Below are 27,294 nucleotides of genomic sequence, written 5' to 3'. Positions count from 1 at the left end.
TGTTTGAAACACTCTTGGAAAATAAACAACTGTAACGTATCCCCGTACGATGAACTAAATAAATACTAAATGCGGAGGTTGTATTTCAGCCAGCAACAATAAAATATTATTAAAATCCGCTCTGGATGTAACTTATAACTCATTGAATTAATTGATAATATATAATTTATAAAAGAATAACAAATAATTTTTAGTTTTTAATTGTTAATATGTGTTCGAGGACCACACAGACACTATGCACCATAGACCTAATAACTAGCTATGCACCCACCCCCCATCCAGCTAAACACAAGAATCATTCAATATTGCCTATATCCCACCCCTTGAAAACGGTATGCTTTCAACATTATACAATTATAGCTGTCCCACCCGGCGTTGCCCGCGCAAAAGTCACCTCAGGTGAAAACCGAGATTTTTTTTATATTACATTAATAATAATAATAGGCGGCCTATTAATAATAGCTGACCCGGCAGACTTCGTATTGCGTACTTCGTTTTGCACTTCGTTGCCCGTTAAAAATGCCAATTCTATATAACTCAGACTTTGTTCAATACGGATTTTAATATTCGATGGATGATGTTCTAGATTTATCTTAAGTTTTCTGTTGCCCGGAATAAAAATTCTGATTCGCAGCAGTATATTATCAGGTAGGCAATCTACCTGCGGTAGATCGCGGACCTAGTGCTGTTTGTACGTAAATGTATGATTTAACTCTAATAAAGTATCAAAGTTATACTAAGTTTTACATAATACGGTAGATTAATATAATCAATTAATACATAATCCTAACCTAGGCTTTGATTCTCGAAAATCTTGAATAACCCGGCTTTGACCGTGTACATTTTTTTGTGTTACCTACTATAACTTTTATTTTATCAGTTTATATTTATTACAGTCTGCTTTTAGATGTTATGTTTATCCTTGGTTGCCCATGTATTGTAATATTGTAATTTGTTGACAAAAAATTACTTTACATTATGGTGTTATAAAAACCAAAAACAAAAAAATATTTGTATTGAAATATTTTATTCATCTCAATAACTCTTTATTAACAGTATTTTTGGTACTGCCTTTTAGGGCTAAAATAACCAAACTACTGGCAGAGCTAACTCTAGAACATGTGATATAGAACTATCCATGTGAAAAACATTCTTCTCTCAACTTTATCTCCTCTAGCGCTGTTTATAATAAAGTGATAAATGTGTTAACACATAAATAAGGTTGTTATAGCAACCATTTATAAACAAAATTTCCATCGTAAATCTCAAAATCCCCGTTTGAGCAACCCTTTAAAATGAGAATTTCGAAAAATCCTTTCTTAGTGCGCCTATACATAGTAATAAGTACATATCCTGAAAATTTCAAATAAATCCGTACGGTAGTTTTGGCTGTACGTTGATTATTGGTAAAGTATACTTTCTCTTATATATATAGATTGAAAACAAAAATATTATAAAGAACGATAGTTCAAAATGTAATTGTAATGTTGATGACATCATACCAGACTTTGCAAATAAAAAAATATTACAATTGACAGAGAGGGTAAATGAGCTTATGTCAGAATTACAAATAATAAAATCATCAGCATCTGATGGTTATACAAGTATATTATGTTATCGAATATTATAATATACTAGTATTTATTAATATTGTTAATTAACATTCTAGAAAACAAAGATTTTTCTGAACTAAAAAAATTGAATGATAAATGCAATTCATTGAATAAAAAGATTTGCAATTACCGAAATCAAATAATGCAATTAAAAAATGATTTGAAAATAACTCAAAATGTAAGAATGATTTTTAATGGGAATGGAATTATAAATAGACTAAAACAGTATTGATGATTTATAATATAGGCTTTATCTAATGAAATTGGAGATCCAGCAGTGATGAAAACAGTTTTAATGGGCACAGGATCTTCAAATTATATAGGACGTGCTCAAAAAATATTGGTCTTGCAGCAGAAAGTAAACGAGCTGCAAGCGAAACAAAGTGATTCAAAAACCAAAGAACTGCATGATTTAACTGGTATTATTATTATAGTTTTGATATAATATATACCTACTTATAAAATGCTCTTTATGGGAAATATTTTTGTTCAGTTATGCTCAGAACTTGAATCTTGATGATTTGTATTTTTTAGAAATTTTCAACTATAATACATTATTTTTTTGTGTAATAAGAATATTTAATAAACTTAAGTTCAGTAAATAAGTTAAACTATACCAAATTTCTCTTTTTTTGACATATTATGTAGGTATGGCAATTCTTTTATAAACACCCATTATTAATAGAAATTTTCTAAATCTATTGTTTTGAAAATACTTTTTTTACATAATTTCCAATTAAAATAAAACAATATTTTTTATCGTTATAATTTTTATTTTTAACTTTTTTGAATGAAAATATACATTTTTTATTTCATATTCCATTTTTTGACATTCCATATCCACAAATAGAGAATTCTGCTGTAAGTTGACATAATTATTTGAATTCTAATTTCTAAGTTAAGTTCCATTAATCCAACTGTTTTAAAATTAAACAATTTACTATAGGATTTAAGCCACCTAAGAAAAAAAAATTACAGATAAAATAAAAACAATTGCACAAAACTCCCAAAAAAATTCAATTAAGACTTTTTTTAGTACCAATTTAAAATGTTTATTTATATTATGACATTATTTATAACTATAATAATTAATAAGATTCATAACTTTTAATTTTTAATATAACAGTGTTATTATTATTATACCAAAATTTCTGCAATGTTTTTGTTGCAATAAATTGACATGGATCAATGGATCCAAATATTTAAGTTTAGGTTAGCAAGTGGTATGGTACAGGGGGATACCCCGCAAAATGAGAATTAGTTACTCTGGTTACCCAGTGGGGGATATAAATTGGAAAACATAATTTCCTCGACGGTGAGGGGGGTACACTTACCAACGTTATTAAACTTACTAGTAAAAAAAATACCAAGGGGGGGATCTATCCCCCATATCCCCCCTGTAAATACGCCACTGTGCTTACCTAAACTTTAAATACTTATAACTTTAGTCAGAATTTTAGTTTTTATTTATTAAAATTGAAGTACTCCAAAAAACATTCTGCTTTAGAATATGAAATAAAAATTGTAAATGTTGTGAAAAATATTCTAATAACAAATTTTAACTAAATAAAAAGATAATTGTCAAATGTCAGCCAATGGCCACCACTGCGGAGGCTTAATTTAATAACAAAAAAAACATAAATAAAAACGTTCATTCAAAAAAATTAAAAACTTAAAAACTAATGATAAAAAATTTTATTTCAACCAGAAATTATACAAAAAGATTAGTAGATTTTAAAATAATTAGTGTTATTTGATAAAAGAATCAGCTAGTATCCAGCAGTTAATTCATTATATTATACTAATATTTTTTAAGTGATATAGAAATAAATCCTTTATAAGTGAGTTTTTGAATTAATAAATAAGTAATAAAATTATTCAAACAAAAATATTTTTAAAAAATAAGAAATACCTAAATAAATCAGTTCTTACCATCAAATGTTTTTAGTTAACACCAAAAAATTGGAAAAAGCACGTAAGGCAATTAATGAGCAGGTATTAAAGGATACTCAATTGAAGGTTACCGAATTGACTACATCAGTGGAAATATGGAAAAGACGTAGTAAAGCATTGGATGTAGAAATCACTGTCTTAAGAATACAAATTCAAAAATTATTATCCAAGTCTGAATCAGACAACCAACTTATTGATCAATTAAAAGTATTGTTAACATATTATAATAAATCTCGTATATATTCATTACTATTAATTGTTCTATATGTTTATAGGCAGAGTTAGGTAATAATAATATGCAACGGTTTAAAACTAAGGACTCTGTAACAAAACTTGAAAAATCAATTGCATTGCTACAGTTGAAATATGATAAAGTTTGTTTAAATATAGATAAAGTACTAATATGATTAAAAAAAAAAAACAATTACAGGCGGAAAAAATTATTGAACAACAAGCATTTGATTTGAGTGATAGAGATATGAGAATATCTCATTTAGAATCCAAAATACTAAAGAATAATGATACAACTAAGTAATAATTATAGTAAAGACATATATGATAATATATTAAGTACTAAATACTAAATTACAATTTTACAGAGATCATAAAGATATGTGTTCAATAGACTTTATGGATCCTAAAGAAATTTTTGTTAAGGTAAAATTTAATACCAAATGAATAATATAATTTTGAGATTATAATATAGTTTTATTAAATAGAAATTAAATGGATTCGAAAATCAACAACTTGTGAATCTTTTATGCATAGCTCATAATAAAATTTGTGAACATGTTCTAGATGCTGTTGATTTTAAAGTAAGTATATCAGAATTAAAAATTTTATTATATTAACAGAATAATTTATTTAACAGAATAAATATTTAACGGAAAAACAAAAATTACAAAAATTGAAATCAAAGATGGGACACTTGAGTTCATCAACATTATTTAACAAAAGATCAAAATCAAAATATCACTTCAAACATGAATTAAATCCAAATGAAAAATTATTAGAATTACAGAATAAGTAACACTTTATACATAATAATAATAACCAAGATTATAATGAATACTATTTTAAAACATTCAGACTAGAACTGGTAGAAGAGGAGCGTGCTGCTTTTAAAGATAGATTGGATACTCTCATAATGTTGAATAAAGAAAATGTACATACATTTACCCGATCATTAAACAATATGAAACAGCAGTTAATACATTAAATGGAATACTAAATTGAATAATTTATACTTAATAATATAGTTCATACTTCTTTGTATGATTAATAATTTTTAGTAAAACTCATAATAAATATAATGCTTTTAACAAATGCAGTTACCACCACATGTCTACATGAAACAGCAGATATCTATTAAATTTTGCAAATTACTTAAAATTACTTCAGTTTATTTTTCTAAAATTCGTAGAAATTATTATTAGTATATTATATTATTTTTAAAATATAAATCTTTAAAATATGAAATTTAGATGATTATCCAAATGTATAGCAATCATAATTCTGATCATAGTTTTGTTATAAAGTATAAACTAATCTTGTTACAACAAAGTATAAAACAAATCATTAAATACATTTACTTTGTTTTTAATTTAAAAAAAATCAATACAAATATAATAAAATACACAATCTGACAAATACATTATAATTTATAATATTAATATAAGAACATCATTATTTTAAATTCAGTCTTATTTACTCATAAATTAATTGTCCTTGTTATTAAACTCTTCAATGTCTATAGAAGAGTTCCTCTCAGATTGTTCAATAATAGAGTCTTCAGATGTAATTTGTAATGAAGGTAATAATTTAGCAATTCTACTTTCCATTGAGTTTAGAAATGGTGAATCATTATATTCTGGTAAACTAATAAATTTTAAGAATAATCGTAAAATTTGAGGAGGTGTTAGATCACCAAACTGTGTAAATATTGTGTATCCTTGAGCTATAAAATGAGGTCCACAACCCGGAATCCACTGCCTAAAAGTAAAAAAAATTAACAATTATAATTATTTGGAAAAAAATAAAATAAGAATATATTGTTAATACTTACTCTAACATTGGTATTACAAAATTCTTACGACTTAGTGTATGATGCTTGACAAAGTACCAATATGGTTTTAATAAATCTTCTGTTAAACCTTCGTTATTTAAAATATCTCGACGACCTACGACTTTTGCTAAGATCATATACTTATCATCTGCTTCTTTCAACTAAAAATAAAAATTAAATTAAAATGAAAATAAATATATAATAATAATTTTTTATTTGTTTTTAAATAATGCATATTATTTTTTCAACTAACCTCTTTAAAACGCACATTCTTACTAGCAGATTTTGAAATATGTGGTGGATAAAATGCTTTTCTTGGATAAGTTTTTATTAATTCTATATCAAAGATAGTTTGAAATAGAATTGTTTGTGTTTTATAGTACATTTTATCAATAATTGGTTCACAAGAATACCTCTAAAAACAAAAATTATACGTAAATATTATATATTATTATGTTAAATTACAAAAATAGAATTCAATTTTAAGAATTTTAATTATCAATATATTTACAACACTATTTTTATTATTTTATAAGTTTATAACTATTTAAACTAGCCACTAAACAATTAATAGAGCAACATAATCCAACATTTGAAAAACAGGCCAGCCAAATTTGAAATAAATGCTGAAAAACCAGAAGTTTTTGCTAATCATTCCATATTTTGCTTCACCTCTATAGGAGAAGATAAAACATACATTAAACATGCTGATAAAACATCAAATTAAATTACCAATGAAAGTGGCAGAATTACTCCTACATCCCCCGTAGAAATAAGACAAATAGTAATTTAACTAGAAAATAAAAAAAAAGTCCAAATCACGACCTTACTACAAATAAAATCTTAAAAACCTCACACCTAGACACTATTCTATTTAGCTAGCCTTTATAGCGTCTCAGCTATGCTGACAAACTATGATCAAAATATCCTTTAAAATAGATTAATGCAACTTGTTAATTGTTTAAATGTTGATCTATTTCTACGTGTCTCATTAAATAATTTTAATTATAACTTAAATAGTCATTTTACTGTATAAAAAAATGTACGTTGTATGTCAATATCTCATTAAGTCAAAAAGTGGCTTAGAAAAGAAACAATAAACAATGATTATAACTGCTGTCTTCTTAGACATATCTCAAGACTTAAACAAGGTATGGTACAGCAACACCAGACTAGAACAACAATTCAATTACCTAGCTATCCCCAAATACCTACTACAAACTATTATCTCCTTTATTTCTAAACAAATATTCCAAGTCAGAAAACGATCAAACTCCTTCCAACCTTACAATGTACAGTCCAGAGTTCCCCTAGGATAAACCCTCTTAAAAAGCTTAAAAAAGTAGTTTATCTCTTTGACTTAAAAAAACTATCTTTAAATATAAAACATATTTTAATATAAGTTGTTTATTCATATGTTTTATGTTGTGTTGAATCATTTTAAAATTGTAATTTTTTATCACGTACTAAATAATATTATTGAGTTTTTAATTTTTTTTTATATATATATATCTTACTTTAAATACTGATGGTGAAAGTAAAAAATAAAATTCTGGTCGACCATAAACCATCAATCCAGTTTGAAATATAAAACTATAAATCAAATAATTTAAGAACTTCTTATTTGGTAACAAAGCAATTATTTTAAATGATGGATCTACAAATATTATTTACTTTTTAATTCAATGTTTTAATATTTATAAATTAAAAAAAAATAATAATAAAGCATACTTTCTTGGTTCCATGGTTGTTGTGGTATACCAGCACTTGATAAAAATTTTGAGACTCTGTCTCCTCGATCTAATCGATCTTGATACCCAAATTTCCAAAGCAAGAGAAAATTTCCAGGGTTAATTTTAATTCTGTCACCGTGAATTGAATGAACTGCCTATAATTAAAATAATATATTATATTTTTTAAATAAATAACAGATAAATCATACAAATAATGCTATCTCATAGTAAAACAAAATGTAATACTAACCATTAAGAATTTTTTGAACACATTATAACTACTTTCATATACACATATATTGTAATTGGTTTTATTTAATAAATTCTGTGTGATTAAACAGGGACCAGGGTTGGCTTCAATTATTTCAATTTGTTTATTACCATATTTTTTGGTCAAGTGTACAGATATTGTGTCTGATATATCTTCTAAACATATTTACAAATTAAATAATAAAAACATGAGACATATATATGCACTTATATAAATATTTCTTTTTCATTGCAACTAATCACAATCAATAAATTAATATTGTAAAAATAAGTATAATACGATTGTATCAATTAAACAATTAGTATTATATGTTGACTAGGTATTTACTTGCTACATCATTACAGGACACGAACATGCTCTCCGGATACTTGAATTTCTTGAAAGAACTTAATGTTTCAATTACGTTTGGTTCTTTTAGTGAATTCGCTGTTGCAGAACAATACCGTCGTTTGCGCCAGGTCCATTTGAAAAATGACCGAGACAACATCCAAACATTGTTTTTTAAAATCATATTTTTATTTATAGTAATAGTACATAACTGCAGTTATAAAATAATTCTAATTGGCAGTTTAATTTAAATTTTAAAATCAATAAGTGACTAATAATAAGAGAGTAACAACTAACCAAATGTGCTCGTTAGTTATTTTTATCTCTGAATAGATGAAATTTAATCTATTCTGTGATATTATCAACACGATGTTATCAATAAGAAAATTTGGTTGAGTGATAAGCATTCCCTATTATTAATATTATTATGTCCACCGTCTAGCCATCATCAAGATGATTTATAATTGTAGGCCACGGTTTAAGATAATATACGGTTTAAGTATATCTTAAACCGTGTTGTAGGCTATAGCCAACCTCCAGTTAGAAGCTTTTTAGTTTTTTCTTAAATTATACATATTGAAATAAAATACAAAATTTTATAATTTATTAATATTGTTTATAATTGTAAATGATATTATAACATTTTTAATGCTTATATTCAACATTAAATATAGATTTCATTTTTTCAATAATTGATTAAATATTCATTCTTTAATACTAATTAATACTTTTTTCAAAATTCATCTCCTATGTATCAAGAGGGGTTAAAGTTAGTCAAAATAGGAAATGTTATTTCTTAGTCAGATTATTTTTAAAGAGCCTACATACCATTCTACATACTTTGAAATAGTTATTAAAATTGTATAATATAATATTGTAGACTGTAGTAGTATATTCCTATATTAAAATAATATAAATAATTACTCAAATAATATAATATTATATCTTAAGTTTTAAAATTCTAACAACTTCTAACCTAAAATTAAACTTTAAGGCGGTCGGTGCCAGTCATTTATTTAGGAGTACAATTTAGGCAATTCAATTCACATATTGTATCGGCGGCGCTTGGACCGTGCACATGTGTGTGTGTAAGTTTATAATAATGTGAGTAACCTAATAATTCTCACTCACCGAGCGGTTATCAGAATATCATAATGTGTATGTGTCTATATGATATATTATAAAATATCTTATTAGTCCACGCATTACTCTTTCATAGATGATAGATGTTAAGGATTGGAAAGGTCCCATCTACTGTTATTTAAGTAACTATTTTTTCAAATATAATTCGAAATTCTTTTTATATACTTATTTTGTAAATCTAAACATTACAGAACTACATTACTAGTAGTCATAAGCGTAGAATGATGGGGGCTAAGGTGGCTATAGCCTCTCCATATAATTTCATCACGCTATACATATGAGTACAGTACTATTCAATATATTATTAGAGAGAATATTGTAGAAAATGAATAATTTATAATATTAAACGTAATAAATTACATATTACATTTGATATTTTTTTTTTTATTAAATATATTTTTCTTTACAACTGTAATTGTTTAAGTTCAGCCAATAAACCATTTTCCAGTTTTAATCTTGCCATTTGGTTATTATCCAATTCTTTACCAGACGATTGTAAAGTTTTAAAACGATTGATACTTTTTAAATCCTGTAAGACAACAAATATAAAAGTACTATTTAATAATTAACAAATGATTGAATAACAATTATAAAACATACAGATTGAATTTTTTTAATCCTTAATAGTTTTTCGTTATCTTTGGGTTCCTCAATTGTTTTAACAGCACTCTGTTTATTATTGCTTAAATCGTCTACATCTTGCGACTGTTTTGCTTGTCGTTTAGCTTCACGCTTCTTTTTCATTTTTAAATATGCTTTTGATTGGTTTTCTAATAAATGTTTCAAATATTTTGTAGGTCATTATTGTTTGGAAAATAAAATAAATTATAATTATAATGTACAAAATTTTCAAATTCTAATTTTGATTAAACAATGCTTTGAATTATTATATGAAATCCAAAAATTAAGCCATGTACTTTAACAAAATTACAGTTAACAAAACCATACTTGTTTCTAGAGACGAATCTTCATGTAAGCTAGTGGGTTTAAAATCAGTGTTTCGAGCATGTGGTGGTCGATAAACTTGTTTAGATGCTATAAATTATAAAACCAAAAAGAAATTAGATTTAATATTGAAATTAATTAATTGAGGTCTACATGGACTGAAAATTTGCAGCCCAGACTGCCCAATAATTTTTTTTTTTTTTGACAGCCTGGTAAAGTCTGAGTACAATTTTTCATTAGCAAGCCTGGCCCTTTGTAAAGGATAGTTTTTTTTTTTTTTAATTGTTTAGATAGATACTGTTTTTCTGTATTATTATTATTATTTATTTTTTAAATTATTTAATTATTATATTTCAATACTATTATTGAATTCTTAACCAAAATGGGCCAACATCAGTTTTAATTCGTAATTGAATATGATGTTTAAAAAAACATGGTTTCAGTAAGAATTTAAAATTTTTTATACAGAATTTCGGCCTAGTCCATATCTAATTAAGAAATAAAAGATTTGGTCCAGTTTGGTTTAAATTTAGGAAATGTCCAGTCCAGTCCTAGCAGTAATATTTTTAAGAAAAAGGTCTGGCTTGAATTTTTTATAATCCGGCTTAGCCCATGCAAATCTTTAAACTATATAAATATTTAGCAATATAGTAAGAACAATTAAAATAACTTACCAATTGGTTGACTAGAAGCAATACCTTCAACAGCTTTGTAAACTATGTTGGGTGTTTTAAAAGTACCTTGAGGATAATTTTGCCAAACAACTTGATACAATTCATCTTTTCCCCAAGGTTTTTCATGTAGTAATGCACCACTATAGTGCCAAATTTTGTAGCCATTACTTACTTTAAGTCGTGGTGCAGTTGTAGCTGTTACAAAATGTTGACCATCCGGAGACCATTGAAGAAATGTAGTATCTGGTATTTCCATTTTTTTAATCTTTTTCTTTCCATTTATATCCCATAATTCAGCATTTCCTTGCACATTACCAAACCCAGCCAAGAGAAGAAGTGTTAATAGAGTTAAAGAAAATGATAAGAGCAACAGCATTCTTATTCAAAAATGTAAAAATTATATTTTAATATTTAAAGGATATTATTCCCAAATGGATTGTAGTAAACGGCATTAAAAGTTCCAGTTCCAAATTCCATTACAGCATCACATTTTAAATTATATAAAGTTGCTTTTGATGGCATAAAACCATAAATAACACAGAATTCATTGGAAGATGGACTCCAAGCAGCATTATATAAAGGTCCTTCTTTATCTAAATTGTAGAAAATAATAAATTTTTAGACACATTGAAATTTAAAATGTATTTAAATATATAATATTAAATTACTTACTCACTATAACCTGAGAAGTGTCTCCTTTTGAAGTTATTTTATTTTGAGGAGTAAAGGTGTCTTGTAAATGATAAAAATAGGTTTAAATAACAACAGGAAGGGCGAGCTTTATAATCGCAAAATAAAATTTAAAATTAATTTGTATAGTAGATATGGAGGCTAGAGACACCAGTTGATTGCCGTTTTCATATGTTTCTTATTTAACATAATTTTTCAATGTATTGATTGTTGCATGAATTTAAAAAATAATTTCGCGTGTTTATGAGCATGGCGTATTTTATATTAGTTATGATATAATTTTGAAAATTTTATCTTTTGCTAGTGTAAGGCTGGAAATACGTATTTCTGATCGTTTGGTGTATTTTTAATTTGTAAGAGGAATGAATGGTGATTGTCAAAATTAGGATTGAATAATCACAAGAACAACAAGCTTTATATTATATTTACAAAATATACACTTTGAATAAGTTAATTTATACAATAGAAATAGGGGCTAGTGGCTAGATAATATTCCGGTTCAGTTACGTGGCAAAGTGACAATTTTCCAGAGGAAATGAAAAATATACCAAGAGGTGGGATGGCTAACATAAATTGATATAATTAATGCATAATAATATAATACAACTAATTATAATTCAGATTAGTGTTGATTACTGATTGAGTACCAATAGTATCATATATATTACATTTACAATTAGAGGGCTAACTAAAAAACCACCCAATCCACTTTTTAAAAAAAATTGCTTATGAAATCATCGTTTGCCATGATGCCACTGCACATGTTGTTTCCCGTCATCGGGTATTTTTCATTTTACGTAATTTTTTAGGGGTAATATTGTTATACGAATTTTAAAATTTAGTTCTTCAATTAGAGGACTGATTTGATAACTGCTGTACAACAGAATGGTACCCACTTACCTACTTTTTATTTAGATTATCATAACTCATAATTTAATATGAAAAGGATTCAAAATATGAAAATATTATGAATAGTTTTTTTTTAACTTTACTACGTTTATTTAACCTTACGTTTATTATACTCTATAATTTATTTAATGGTTGTATATTTATAAATTGTTGACCAAAAATAAATCATGAAAAGTAAAGTGACTATTTTTCAAATGTTTAAATCGTTTGTATGATTTAATTTTAATTTTTAACCTATAAAAAATATAGTCATAATTATTATTATTATTTCATTTGAGTATTTTTGATGTATTAATAATATGAGTAATTGAAAGTATAATCTTAAACTTACCAACATCTTTTTAACTGACCAGGATGCAATAATCAATGATAGAGTTACCGATATCATTGAGAATATTTAACTGGCTTTGTGCAATTTGATGATGTCGATCAAGGAGCGGCTGTGGAAATCCCTAATTAGGTGCTCTTTAAGGACTCGGAAGTGGAAAATGTGTTCGAAAACCTGGTTAGCTGGTTAAAATAGTTTTCAAGCAGATTTCAAAAGTGTCTAGAAAAATCATAAAAAAGTGAAGGAAAAACGATAATTTTTACGCAAGATACCTAGTTTTCGACAAAATCGATTTTTTTATATAGTTGTATTACAAAAACTAATCACTGTAAATACTTTAATTTTTCATCAAATGTTTATTTTAGCGTTATCTGTACAAGATTGAATTTTCAAAATACTCTGGCTTTTTTTGAGCGATTTATAGACACTAAAATTTTCGGTTTTTTTTTGTTTTTTGAAATATTAAAAAAATTTGGATACCCAAAAGAACTTAAAAATTTAATACAATAATAATACAATCTTATAAGTTGTCCTTATTGCAGTTAAACATAATCAAAAATTGATAGTTATAGTTATAATTTATTATTATAATTATAGTTTATAATTAAGCGTTTCAAGTTCAGATTATTACGGAATATGTCAAAATCGTGAAAATTTACAAGTAATTTTGTAGTTGAAAATTCATAAATTTTTTAGTGTTTAGAATGGCTAAGGATAAAAATCCAATACAAAGTTTCCATTAGGTTTTTTCTTTAGATACAAAGAAAACTCGATCATCATTATAGAAAAAAAATGTTATGAGCGTCTGAATTTTAAATTTTTACGTAATCACACGTAACGATAACGATTTATTTTCAAACGATTTTAAATATTTGTTATTATTCAAAAAGTATAAGCAGGGGTTACTTGAAATTTTCATCAGTTATTTTAAGGCGATTTATAAGCATTTGAAATATTCGTTTTTTTTTTTTTTATAAATGTCAATACCTTTTTTTTTGGCCTAGTCAAAATACTTGAAAATTTAATACTAAGTTTCTCATGAGTTAATCTTATAGTGATTCAAAAATTATAAAAATACATAGACACATTTTTTTTTTTTTTTATTAGAGTTTGAAGTTCAAACAAAATATTTATCTATTTTAAAATTTTACGAAATCAAATATGCACGCGTAAAATATAACGATTTACTATCAAATAGTTTTAAATTTTTTTATAGTTCAAAAATTAATAGTCGTAGAAACTTGAAACATATACTAGTTGCTTAAATTGACATTTTCTGTACATAATTTAGATCATAAAAACAACTACTTTTTCACCACCCAGTGGAAAATGTATCCTAAGTTGACAAATCATCTTAAAATATTAGTTTATTTTTTTTTGTTTCTATCAATATTTTTTAAATTCTATTTTCATAAGTTAAAAATCGCTAATCGGTACCTATCTTGGATGTTAATACGTTATTTATTTTCACCATTGGTGAAAAAAGTGAAAAAAGAATCTTCTACACAGTAACGTACCTATTTTACCTATACGTAACGCCGTGTTATAATTCATAAAGATGCAGCGTCTCAACGATGATATTATATAGGTTCAATGTAACCCCCTGATCTGGTCTAAAGATTAAAAAATAAAAATATTGTTAAGAGATCGTGAGTTATGATATCTATAATATAATGGACATAAAAAATATAATCATTGATGAATAGACAAATAGAATTTTTAAATGTACTCAAGGATTTTGTTTTAAGTTTTTTAGACAGGTCTTTATGTAATTTGTCTTGTGTGTGAAATTCTTTTCAAATGAGACGTACCTTATTTTATTGTAAATTTTTTCTTTAAATTTTAATGTTTAAATAAATCGAAATTCTAACAAGAAGTTTCTGAAACCTTCAGTTATTATTTGTGATAATAAGTTAGATTAGGAGATATGGCGACTGTAATAATTTAAAAACTATAGTAATTAACTCTTTATTTATTAAAATTGATTAGTGTTAGAGTATAATTATAAGTATACTGAACGAAATATGTATAAAATATTTCTTTTTAAAACTTCATCATATTATTATGTCATTGTAAAAAAACACAGAGGTCGATTCGTCGAGGAAGACCGTTCACCGCGAAATATGCGTTACCAATGTTATCATAATCATAATAAAATCTATTAAATTATAATATTATTTAATTTATAGTATAACTTTATTGTTGTTTTTAATTATTGTGATATGCTTGCCCCGAAGCAAATGATACTTCGTTGTCTCATTGATGCCATTAATTTGAAATCGCGATCGTACCGTATAAACACTATCAAACAACGCATCCAAACGAATCCTGATTTGAACGTAAGGCAATAGCGGTTTTTGTTGGTGATTTTATTTCCAGTTCGATTTTAATTTTAATTAGTTTCTCTGTTTTATCCGTTGTATTAACGAGCTATAACTATATCACAGATTTTTTAATGGACAGAAATTCAAATACTAAATGTAACCAAAACGGTCATGTTTTTTTCTCCATCGATTACGGTTTACGGTTACATGAAAATCTGATTGGAAAAACTTGAATTTAAAACTAAATTAGTGAAATTAATTAGGGTCTCTAGATTTTTTGTTCGGCATTTTTTTGAACGTTTTTGTATTTCGAATACGGCTTTACAAGATTACAAACAGAATGTTTTTTCTACGGTCAGGTTAATAGATTTTTTGAACATTCATCGTCTTTATACAGTCTTCATGCATGGTCCGTAAAACTATATAAACTACCAAACGTTGAATCTTGCACACAGTTCGCCGCATTGCAGCAGTAGACCACCTTTCAACAAAAACAACAAACTTAATTACAATAATAATTTACGATACCTAATCTACCTAATAATTCTACGTATAAACCTACACGTTAAATAGTAAAACTAGTTATTTAAATTATTGTACATCGTCAATTTAATATTGACTTGACCTTGTGTCCGACGATAATAGATTTCCCCACTAGCCAGCCTAGTGTTTTTCAGAACATAGTATTAATTTATACTTGCATATAGGTATTTTATGTTGTACGCAGACGCATTCCGGCATTCGTGTACTTATTGCGCTGAAAACAAATTTTAAATAAAATGTAATCAGTAGCCACATTTGAGCTCACTGTTATGTTTGACTATAAATATGAGTACCTTCATAAGTGTTAGTTTAATATTATAAAATAATATTATAGAATAAGAAAGGTTTTGGATAATAGTTCCGTTGATAACGGTTAAATTATAAGGCATATAATATAATATTATATACTAGTCTATAGAAAATTTCAGTTGGAAAATTCGAAATACCGATGTACCTTACAACCACGCAAAACAGTTGTTCTATAAGATACAACGGGCAAAGACGACGGAAAGTACACCATACAACCTAGTCATGACGGGCATATAAAATAAGCGGCTGTACATTCAAATACAAGGCGCGATGCCTATGCCGCCTGTTGTCGACATAGTTTATAAAGACAAGGATGTTGGAAATGCTATTGTGTTTGAGTATACTGGAAAAGAATTATATTTGTTACAAAATTGGTTGTATTATGTGGTTGGGATATAACCATTGAACTAGTATAACAAAATATATAATATACACGTATCGTTGATTGATAAATCGAAATTTAAATATTTTTTTTTGACGAAAATTTGTTAACATAATAATTATTATCATGTATAAATAATAAATATATAAATTAAATATCATAATCTACGTACTATATTATACATTAAAAATAGAAAAATCTTAAGTGTATTTTCTTTTCAGTTGTCACCTAGGAACTACCATGTTTATTTAATAAATTAATCTTTGATAAACACAATAAATAAATACTTCAGGACTCAGGTTAAGTAAATGTTAGTGTGCATTTGAATTTATGGATACTATTAAAAAGTATTTTACTCGGTCTATTATAGACAATGGAAATAAATCAATGGATGGAAATGATGAATCAAGTTTTAATACAATTTGTAACAATACTCAAAATAAAGAGGTATGTTTTATAGTAATAATAAAAGAAAGGGTCATAAATTTAAATTATTAAAAGTTAAAATATTAATTGTTTATTATCTAGAATGAGATGATCATTTCAACTTGTTCTGACATGACAAGTATTCAACATACAAACAAGCATCTTTTACATAAAATAAAAGTAAGTTAAAGTAGTTGGAATTATCTTATGCATAATTTTTTATAAATATTTAAATAGAGTTTAGAAGAAGAAAATGACCGTTTGTTATCTATAATTGAAAACAAAAATATTATAAAGAATGTAAAATGTAATTGTAATGTTGTTAAGAACATACCAGACTTTAATACCAGACAAATAATAAAATCATCAGCATCTGATGGTTATACAAGTATATTATGTTATCGAATATTATAATATACTAGTATTTATTAATATTGTTAATTAACATTCTAGAAAACAAAGATTTTTCTGAACTAAAAAAATTGAATGATAAATGCAATTCATTGAATAAAAAGAATTGCAATTACCGAAATCAAATAATGCAATTAAAAAACGAGTTGCAAATAGCTCAAAATGTAAGAATGATTTTTAATGGGAATTGAATTATAAATAGACTAAAACAGTATTGATGATTTATAATATAGGCTTTATCTAATGAAATTGGAGATCCAGCAGTGATGAAAACAGTTTTAATGGGCACAGGATCTTCAAATTATATAGGACGTGCTCAAAAAATATTGGTCTTGCAGCAGAAAGTAAACGAGCTGCAAGCGAAACAAAGTGATTCAAAAACCAAAGAACTGCATGATTTAACTGGTATTATTATTATAGTTTTGATATAATATATACCTACTTATAGAATGCTCTTTATGGGAAATATTTTTGTTCAGTTATGCTCAGAACTTGAATCTTGATGATTTGTATTTTTTAGAAATTTTCAACTATAATACATTATTTTTTTGTGTAATAAGAATATTTTATAAACTTAAGTTCAGTAAATAAGTTAAACTATACCAAATTTCTCTTTTTTTGACATATTATGTAGGTATGGCAATTCTTTTATAAACACCCATTATTAATAGAAATTTTCTAAATCTATTGTTTTGAAAATACTTTTTTTACATAATTTCCAATTAAAATAAAACAATATTTTTTATCGTTATAATTTTTATTTTTAACTTTTTTGAATGAAAATATACATTTTTTATTTCATATTCCATTTTTTGACATTCCATATCCACAAATAGAGAATTCTGCTGTAAGTTGACATAATTATTTGAATTCTAAGTTAAGTTCCATTAATCCAACTGTTTTAAAATTAAACAATTTACTATAGGATTTAAGCCACCTAAGAAAAAAAAATTACAGATAAAATAAAAACAATTGCACAAAACTCCCAAAAAAATTCAATTAAGACTTTTTTTAGTACCAATTTAAAATGTTTATTTATATTATGACATTATTTATAACTATAATAATTAATAAGATTCATAACTTTTAATTTTTAATATAACAGTGTTATTATTATTATACCAAAATTTCTGCAATGTTTTTGTTGCAATAAATTGACATGGATCAATGGATCCAAATATTTAAGTTTAGGTTAGCAAGTGGTATGGTACAGGGGGATACCCCGCAAAATGAGAATTAGTTACTCTGGTTACCCAGTGGGGGATATAAATTGGAAAACATAATTTCCTCGACGGTGAGGGGGTGAGGGGGGTACACTACCAACGTTATTAAACTTACTAGTAAAAAAAACACCAAGGGGGGGATCTATCCCCCATATCCCCCCCGTAAATACGCCACTGTGCTTACCTAAACTTTAATTACTTATAACTTTAGTCAGAATTTTAGTTCTTATTTATTAAAATTGAAGTACTCCAAAAAACATTCTGCTTTAGAATATGAAATAAAAATTGTAAATGTTGTGAAAAATATTCTAATAACAAATTTTAACTAAATAAAAAGATAATTGTCAAATGTCAGCCAATGGCCACCACTGCGGAGGCTTAATTTAATAACAAAAAAAACATAAATAAAAACGTTCATTCAAAAAAATTAAAAACTTAAAAACTAATGATAAAAAATTTTATTTCAACCAGAAATTATACAAAAAGATTAGTAGATTTTAAAATAATTAGTGTTATTTGATAAAAGAATCAGCTAGTATCCAGCAGTTAATTCATTATATTATACTAATATTTTTTAAGTGATATAGAAATAAATCCTTTATAAGTGAGTTTTTGAATTAATAAATAAGTAATAAAATTATTCAAACAAAAAATTTTTAAAAAATAAGAAATACCTAAATAAATCAGTTCTTACCATCAAATGTTTTTAGTTAACACCAAAAAATTGGAAAAAGCACGTAAGGCAATTAATGAGCAGGTATTAAAGGATACTCAATTGAAGGTTACCGAATTGACTACATCAGTGGAAATATGGAAAAGACGTAGTAAAGCATTGGATGTAGAAATCACTGTCTTAAGAATACAAATTCAAAAATTATTATCCAAGTCTGAATCAGACAACCAACTTATTGATCAATAAAAGTATTGTTAACATATTATAATAAATCTAGTATATATTCATTACTATTAATTGTTCTATATGTTTATAGGCAGAGTTAGGTAAAAATAATATGCAACGGCTTAAAACTAAGGACTCTGTAACAAAACTTGAAGAATCAATTGCATTGCTACAGTTGAAATATGATAAAGTTTGTTTAAATATAGATAAAGTACTAATATGATTAAAAAAAAAAACAATTACAGGCGGAAAAAATTATTGAACAGCAATCATTTAATTTGAGGGATAGAGATATGAGAATATCTCATTTAGAATCAAAATACTAAAGAATAATGATACAACTAAGTAATAATTATAGTAAAGACATATATGATAATATATTAAGTACTAAATACTAAATTACAATTTTACAGAGATCATAAAGATATCAGTTCAATAGACTTTATGGAGCCTAAAGAAATTTTTGTTAAGGTAAAATTTAATACCAAATGAATAATATAATTTTGAGATTATAATATAGTTTTATTAAATAGAAATTAAATGGATTCGAAAACAAACAACTACTGAATCTATTATGCATAGCTCATAATAAAATTTGTGAACACGTTCTAGATGCTGTTGATTTTAAAGTAAGTATATCAGAATTAAAAATTTTATTATATTAACAGAATAATTTATTTAACAGAATAAATATTTAACGGAAAACCTAAAATTCCAAAAATTTAAATCAAAGATGGGTTACTTGAGTTCATCAACATTATTTAACAAAAGATCAAAATCTAAATATCACTTTAAAAATGAATTAAATGCGAATGAGAAATTATTAGAATTACAGAATAAGTAACACTTTATAGATAATAATAATAACCAAGATTATAATGAATACTATTTTAAAACATTCAGACTAGAACTGGTAGAAGAGGAGCGTGCTGCTTTTAAAGATAGATTGGACACTCTCATAATGTTGAATAAAGAAAATGTACATACATTTACCCGATCATTAAACAATATGAAACAGCAGTTAATACATTAAATGGAATACTAAATTGAATATATTTACACAATGAACCCGGTGTAGTACTCACTAACCTGTATTCGCTGGGCGATAAATAATACAAAAACGGATATTCGACTGGTATGTGATTCAACGAAGTTGTTCCACGTGCAATCCTTTTACTGTAGTAGATAAGTCCAACATTTTCCAAGCCAATCCGTATGATATAAATGAATGACATTTTTTGAATACCATAGTATAGGCTGTTGTAATGTGATTGGGTCTAGGTAATACAGCATTTTCAGGACTGGGATTTCCCGTATCGCTGTCAGAAGCAGTGGCGCTAGCAGTACCAGGTAAAACCATATTGGATTTCTTGCTAAAGGAAGCACCCGCTGGGGAATCAGCAGCCCTCTTGGACGACGATGTAGGAGTTTCCATATTATTACCGCTAGTTGAAAAATTATTATCGAAGTTATCGACGTGCTGGTGATCAGTACGCAATTGTCCGTTTGAGTCAGTGTTATTTGTTGATTTTGCTGGGGTATCAGGTGGTTCTTCATTACCCTTGGACTCTGCTCCTTGTGCGGCGTTGTCCTTTTGTTCTACGAAAAAATGTGTTAGATTATATTGGATAAATGTATAATGGAGTATAACGCATGCTTACCCGGTTCTACACGACCGCACTGTGGATATATTGCACTATTATTGCCGGTTATGGCTTCGTGTGTACGTTCTGCAATGTTTTGAGTCCGAGGCCAACAATGGTGGCAAAGTTACCATAGTATTTATCGGTAGTGTTCATTGCTGCCAATATTGATTTTTTATCCGCCTCCCATACCTGATCTTTTGTCGGGTTGGTCATATTGTTATAATCGACATCGTTGGAACGTGACTTTATCCATTTCTGTCCTAGGCAACGAACATCCGATAAACTTATTGTTCGCGTCATATAACTTATTACCCGGTCCTGTATATTAACTTCCAAACCACGTGATACCACCATTATCACATGCTGCCTCTTGATTATGAATTTATATGATAATAATTTTTCAACTAGCGGTAATAATATGGAAACTCCTACATCGTCGTCCAAGAGGGCTGCTGATTCCCCAGCGGGTGCTTCCTTTAGCAAGAAATCCAATATGGTTTTACCTGGTACTGCTAGCGCCACTGCTTCTGACAGCGATACGGGAAATCCCAGTCCTGAAAATGCTGTATTACCTAGACCCAATCACATTACAACAGCCTATACTATGGTATTCAAAAAATGTCATTCATTTATATCATACGGATTGGCTTGAAAAATGTTGGACTTATCTACTACAGTAAAAGGATTGCACGTGGTAACAACTTCGTTGAATCACATACCGGTCGAATATCCGTTTTTGTATTTATCGCCCAGCGAATACAGGTTAGTGAGTACTACACCGGGTTCATTGTGTAGAGATGTGTTGTTCGCGAACGAACGGATCGCATTGAACGGGTCAAAGTAGTGAACGAGACCGATCCGGATCGCCGAATGACCTTTATTCGGGTTGCCAAATATCGTTCGTTTTTTTTTACATCTGAATACCTAGGTACACTGTATGTCTTGAATGTGATAACAATCGAATCGATCGTGATAATATAGAATAAATATTACACAATATTAGTAGTTATGCATTAATTTTAGAGTATGCAATAGTCAATACATATAATTAATAAAAAGTCAATAATACAATACATTTTTACACAATGATTACACAATATTAGTAAGTTATGCATTATATTTAGAGTATGCAAAAGTCAATAGATATAAGTAATAAAAAGTCAATAATACAATACAGTTTTACATATTATGATTAAGGAATAATATTTGCGAAATTTTAGATTTAGAAAGTTCAAACCAACAATGATAAGATCACGGATATAGATAATGACATAGATAATGTTATGCCGTATCCATATGTTTAATATCTATGGTTCTGTGGTGATACGGTTATCACCACTACACCGCGGACGCAGTGTCGCGGTGTTTATCGTCGCCGCGTTAGCGCACAATTATTGTATCATTTTATTATCGTATTATTGTGTTATTATATTATTATATTATTGTGTTTTATCTATGTATGTGCATTTTAGCGACGCGCGATCTCGCGTTTCCCCCCGCCAGCCCGTACGAGCGACCGTCCGCTATAATTCTCGGTTCGTTACGGCCGTTACGCGGAATTCGCGGTTCCTTTTTTGGCACTTCTTTTTCGACGTCCGAACCGTCAAGTTCGACAAGCTCCGGGCTGTTTCTTTTTGCGGGTTATCGACCGACTCTCCGGTATAACCTCGCGCGCCGACGATCTACGTTAGTTTTTTGTAACTCGCACGTACGCGTCTCTAATATCTTTTGTTACTTATTGATATTGTGTATTTTTATTATTTGCGTTGTTGTTAATAAATCGTTTTTCGTACACTCGAAATTTCTCGGGTACCTTTATTTCACGCTCCCGTCCTTCTTTCAGACAACGCTTTTTTCTTGACCTACGCGCGGCCAACAGGCGCGTAAGTTGCTGGCTGATAGTGCGTCAACAGTGACCACTATCACCACAGTTCCTATGCACCCCCACCCTAGACTTGCCACTGCTGAAAAAACGAACGAATACTATTGAACGAATCACACGAACGGGTCTTTTGGAAGATCCGATCCGAATGAACCGGATCGTTTAATTGACCCGTTTTGCACACCTCTATCATTGTGTAAACATGTAAAAGTAAATGTCGTAATGCGTAATCCGCGAACGGCCTTCGAGACCAATGCAACTACGTCTAGTTTGGCTACACTGAATCAAAATAAATTTGCCGTTGTCGCACATAATTTAACGAACATTACTCGTGGTGTGAATTACAAATACGGTTTTGGAACTACCAATGCGATGAATCCAACATCGTGTTCCGATGACAATGCTAAATATCAAGAAGAACTATACAAGCAATATACGGTTGTAAGTACGACGGAAAACCAATTTTTACCGGTGAATTCGACGGTTATACCAAATTCTTTTTTTCACTTACCGTTTCATAACAACCATTATTACACTATGGTCGCAGACAAAGGACACAGCACAAAACTGGGTTGGCCATTATTGAATGAACTCATCACAAAAATTGATGCTAGTTTCACAAACGGTAAAACTATTGCCGAGTATTCTTACAGCCCTAAATTGGGATTGTTGGGAAAACCGATAGAAGGAGTTTTTAACGGGATATCGGGTAAATCACTTACGGGAAATGACATTGTTATTATGGTGAATAAAAAAAAACCGAAGAGCTGGATTCACACAGATACAAATCAATAAAAATACGGAAAAAGTGAACGATACGGAAACCGAAGAACTTCGAGATGATTCGTACACAAAATTATTTAACAGCAAACGCTATTTTAAGCCTTTGGAATGCGGTCAATACATATGGCGTCACGGTGATGACAGCGCTGTAGAAAAACAACCATCGTTGCACGTAGGCGTGTATCCCGTACACAAATTGACTACTACTAGTCAAGCGATAAAACCTAGCAGTTTCACTGACATTGAAGTCGTATTTGAGGTGGAGATGTGCAAAACGGGTCAATTAAACGATCCGGTTCATTCGGATCGGATCTTCCAAAAGACCCGTTCGTGTGATTCGTTCAATAGTATTCGTTCGTTTTTTCAGCAGTGGCAAGTCTAGGGTGGGGGTGCATAGGAACCATAGTTGATATTAAACATATGGATACGGCATAACATTATCTATGTCATTATCTATATCCGTGATCTTATCATTGTTGGTTTGAACTTTCTAAATCTAAAATTTCGCAAATATTATTCCTTAATCATAATATGTAAAACTGTATTGTATTATTGACTTTTTATTACTTATATCTATTGACTTTTGCATACTCTAAATATAATGCATAACTAATATTGTGTAATCATTGTGTAAAAATGTATTGTATTATTGATTTTATTAATTATATGTATTGACTATTGCATACTCTAAAATTAATGCATAACTACTAATATTGTGTAATATTTATTCTTTATTATCACGATCGATTCGATTGTTATCACATTCAAGACATACAGTGTAGGTATTCAGATGTAAAAAAAAAACGAACGATATTTGGCGACCCGAATAAAGTCATTCGGCGATCCGGATCGGTCTCGTTCACTACTTTGACCCGTTCAATGCGATCCGTTCGTTCGCGAACAACACATCTCTAATTTGAGGTCAACACTGAAATGGTTGTTGAATTCGGGGCACTGTTTCAATTCACGCACTTCGATAAGATTCATATTCCATTCGAAGACGGTGTCATGCATCACAATTTGTCTACTACGCAGGGGCAGTACTTTTTCCGCGACGATTTGTCAACGATGTATAATCAATTTGTAACAATAGAATAAGATAATAAATAATAACACATGGTTCAATAATATGTAATATTGTATTTATTTAATAAATGATAAAAAAATAACGGTGACAGTTTTTTATTATACATTTTTAGAAAAGGTGCGCTTATCCACGTGTACACTGATAAACGGTCTTTGAATGACGGGTCATTGATTATTGACAAATAGTGATTGGTCAATAATATTATCGGGGGGCCTTGTAGGGGGACATCGTTTTATATTTAACATGCACTCTGGTGGTATCCCCTCCTAATAGCTCCTTCATTTTTTCCAAATGATACACCTCGTAATTGGGTTCGATTTTATTTATATTTATATTTATATTTATATTTTATTTTATTTTATTTATTTTATTTTATTTTATTTTATTTTATTTTATTTTATTTTTTTATTTTATTTTATTTTATTTTATTTTATTTTATTTTCCATATGACGAGACGTTTGCCGGCGCCATCGGAAAAACTAAAATTATTCGTTTTGTTTGGCAGTTCCGAACATACCGTAATTCAAAAAAAGGCGGCTACGGCGTCGAAAAAAAAATTTTTGCCCGCGCTCGGAGGAGAATGTATTAGTGTTCGGTCCAGATACCGCCAGAGCGTGCCAGCTAATCGATTAATAATAATTAAATTGATCCGGTTGCTAGCACGCCTGCGCAATTCGCCTCCGTGCGACTTCGCCTATCGCGTCGGTTGCGAGCCACTCTCGTCCGATGTGTCGCCGCGTTTCCGGGTACGGGTTGTCGCCTTTTGTTTTATATATGATTGCCATCGGTGGCAAATAACTTTGGTTTTTAAGTCGCGACCGTGCTCAAGGCGTATGTGACGTGGGCGATCTCTCAATGCCGTGACGATATTGAGACTATCGTTTTTCGTTGTGCACACGGGTGCAAAAAACGTGTTACACACCAGCGCGGGCAGTGTGCGAGCCGTTGTTACCTTTTTGAATCTATGGTGCACCGGGCATCCATTAGCCTTTAACGGTACTACGTATTATTTTGTATTTTGTTATTTTATATCCGCGCGCGGGTGCGAAAGTTTATTGGGCCGTTTTCGATTCTCGAATTGTTACTTTTATATCGTATGAAAGTCAATCAGATGCACGTGGGTTGCGGGATCTCGGCCGTCAACAACACATCGTCCATCTTAAAGGTTATGGTCCAACTTCGGCGGCACGTTCACGGTAACGCGGTATCACGCATGTGATACGCGATATCTTATATGGGTCTGTCTATACGCAGTCGATTAGACCACCACCGTCGTTATCATTTTGTTGTTATCAAAAAAAAAACTGTTATCATTCAATAAATAATATCCACAGATCTGATACATAAAAGTATTTTTAAATATCTGTGATAATATCAATTATTATTTACTTAATTATTAATATTATTATATTATTCTAATTCTAATTACATTTTTGTTAGGTTAATTTAGATTAGGTTAATAATTATTATTTATTACATTTATTAATCCGTATTCCGTAATCACGTGTTATTGGGAAATCTACTTTTCCTTTTTAGAAACACTCATACACGGTAAGTACATGTACCTTACATTATTTTCATAAGTATTTATAATTTATATTTTTAAATTTAAATTTTATAATTTATAAAATGTTGTAAAACCAATACATTCATGCATCATACTTTGTTTAAAAAAAATGTCACTTAATTTATGGGAAGTCATATAACAATAAATTATACAAATTGATTTAAAAATATCACATAAACAGTATAAATCTTTAAATAATAAATTGTCATTGGATAAAAATGTTGGTCAAGTTAATAAAATAAATAAATAAATAGGTAATAATAAATAATAATAATAAAAATTTCAATAATTTCACCCAAGTTTCTTTTTTTTGTGGGATTTTGGTATATCTAATAATTGAGAACAATGTGGACGTTTTGTAGGTAATAATGACAAACCATCTTCTTTGTTTGTCATTGAATTGATTTTTGTATGAACACCATTTAAAATATTAAGCTGTTCAGACAATTCTTTTGAGTAGTTATTTGAATTAACTATGTATGTTAAATCTAATATTTTTTTTAGTGTTTCTCGAATTTGTTCCGGAAGATTTTCATTGTCTGGAATTGGATTATGTTGGTCATTTCTTTGTTGGCTATTTAGGTCTGTATAATTTATTTGTGAAGCATTTTCCTTTTCCAATACATGAACAGGTGTTTTTGTTAATATTTCTTTACTATGTTCATTTGTTATAGAATAACGAGGATCAGGTGATATGAATGGATTATTCAAAAAATTTTCAGGTAAATCATTAAATGAATACCTTGGAATATATAGAAATATTGCACATAAATGTTTACATGGCCAATGGAATTTAATATAATCAATACAGGTACAATTTGGTATCAGGAAATTGATTGTGTAAACACAAGTTCCATCTTCACTCTTTACATGAAATGTGTGTTCCAATTCCAACTTTTTTATTTTGTTTTCAGAATATATGTTTTGAGCAGTAGAAAGTCTGTTATAAATATGTTTGACAAATGGTTCAGGTCTTCTGTGTAAAAAATTAGGTATAACATTAGACATTTTTTTATACTCTCCTGTAAGTTTTAAATTTTTTAAATGATATTTTTTTAAGGATTCTGGTAAAAATTGATCAATTATTGTTTCTATAGTACTATTTAAAGACTTGTCACTTGTTAATTTTAAGTAAAAGCTCTTTATAACTTTATTTTGTGTC

General features: G+C 28.3%; 4 protein-coding genes and 2 pseudogenes across 4 annotated transcripts; 3 read left to right on the top strand and 3 right to left on the bottom strand.

The window, feature by feature from the left end:
- Positions 1-1,662: 1,662 nt before the first annotated feature.
- Positions 1,663-5,072, top strand: LOC126555687 (uncharacterized). The gene is made up of 9 exons (XM_050210582.1): positions 1,663-1,791; positions 1,861-2,032; positions 3,562-3,773; positions 3,842-3,940; positions 3,997-4,097; positions 4,166-4,223; positions 4,286-4,381; positions 4,438-4,592; positions 4,656-5,072. The coding sequence occupies exons 1-9, from the start codon at positions 1,756-1,758 to the stop codon at positions 4,783-4,785; spliced, it is 1,059 nt and encodes a 352-aa protein (XP_050066539.1). The 5' UTR covers positions 1,663-1,755; the 3' UTR covers positions 4,786-5,072.
- Positions 5,073-5,144: 72 nt separating this feature from the next.
- Positions 5,145-8,300, bottom strand: LOC126555686 (dimethyladenosine transferase 2, mitochondrial-like). Its single transcript, XM_050210581.1, has 7 exons — positions 7,963-8,300; positions 7,615-7,790; positions 7,363-7,519; positions 7,149-7,288; positions 5,885-6,046; positions 5,632-5,792; positions 5,145-5,558 (listed from the first exon to the last, which is right to left on the bottom strand). Exons 1-7 carry the CDS (start codon positions 8,144-8,146, stop codon positions 5,285-5,287), a joined length of 1,254 nt encoding a protein of 417 aa, XP_050066538.1. The 5' UTR covers positions 8,147-8,300; the 3' UTR covers positions 5,145-5,284.
- A 944-nt stretch (positions 8,301-9,244) lies between these two features.
- On the bottom strand, positions 9,245-11,984 carry LOC126555690 (eukaryotic translation initiation factor 2A-like). The gene is made up of 7 exons (XM_050210585.1): positions 11,963-11,984; positions 11,397-11,456; positions 11,147-11,317; positions 10,725-11,060; positions 10,054-10,140; positions 9,706-9,875; positions 9,245-9,634 (listed from the first exon to the last, which is right to left on the bottom strand). Exons 1-7 carry the CDS (start codon positions 11,982-11,984, stop codon positions 9,509-9,511), a joined length of 972 nt encoding a protein of 323 aa, XP_050066542.1. The 3' UTR covers positions 9,245-9,508.
- A 4,445-nt stretch (positions 11,985-16,429) lies between these two features.
- Positions 16,430-20,272, top strand: LOC126555688 (uncharacterized; annotated as a pseudogene).
- A 16-nt stretch (positions 20,273-20,288) lies between these two features.
- LOC126555685 (uncharacterized) lies at positions 20,289-21,066 on the bottom strand (annotated as a pseudogene).
- A 249-nt stretch (positions 21,067-21,315) lies between these two features.
- On the top strand, positions 21,316-24,122 carry LOC126555689 (uncharacterized). Its single transcript, XM_050210584.1, has 3 exons — positions 21,316-21,653; positions 22,806-23,136; positions 23,447-24,122. The coding sequence occupies exons 1-3, from the start codon at positions 21,469-21,471 to the stop codon at positions 23,858-23,860; spliced, it is 930 nt and encodes a 309-aa protein (XP_050066541.1). The 5' UTR covers positions 21,316-21,468; the 3' UTR covers positions 23,861-24,122.
- The last annotated feature ends 3,172 nt before the right edge of the window (positions 24,123-27,294 follow it).

This window comes from Aphis gossypii, unplaced genomic scaffold, assembly GCF_020184175.1.
Source record: "Aphis gossypii isolate Hap1 unplaced genomic scaffold, ASM2018417v2 Contig01009, whole genome shotgun sequence".
Lineage (NCBI taxonomy): Eukaryota > Metazoa > Arthropoda > Insecta > Hemiptera > Aphididae > Aphis > Aphis gossypii.
The sequence above is the reverse complement of the archived record's forward strand: the minus strand, read 5'-3'. Positions and strand labels throughout refer to the sequence as shown.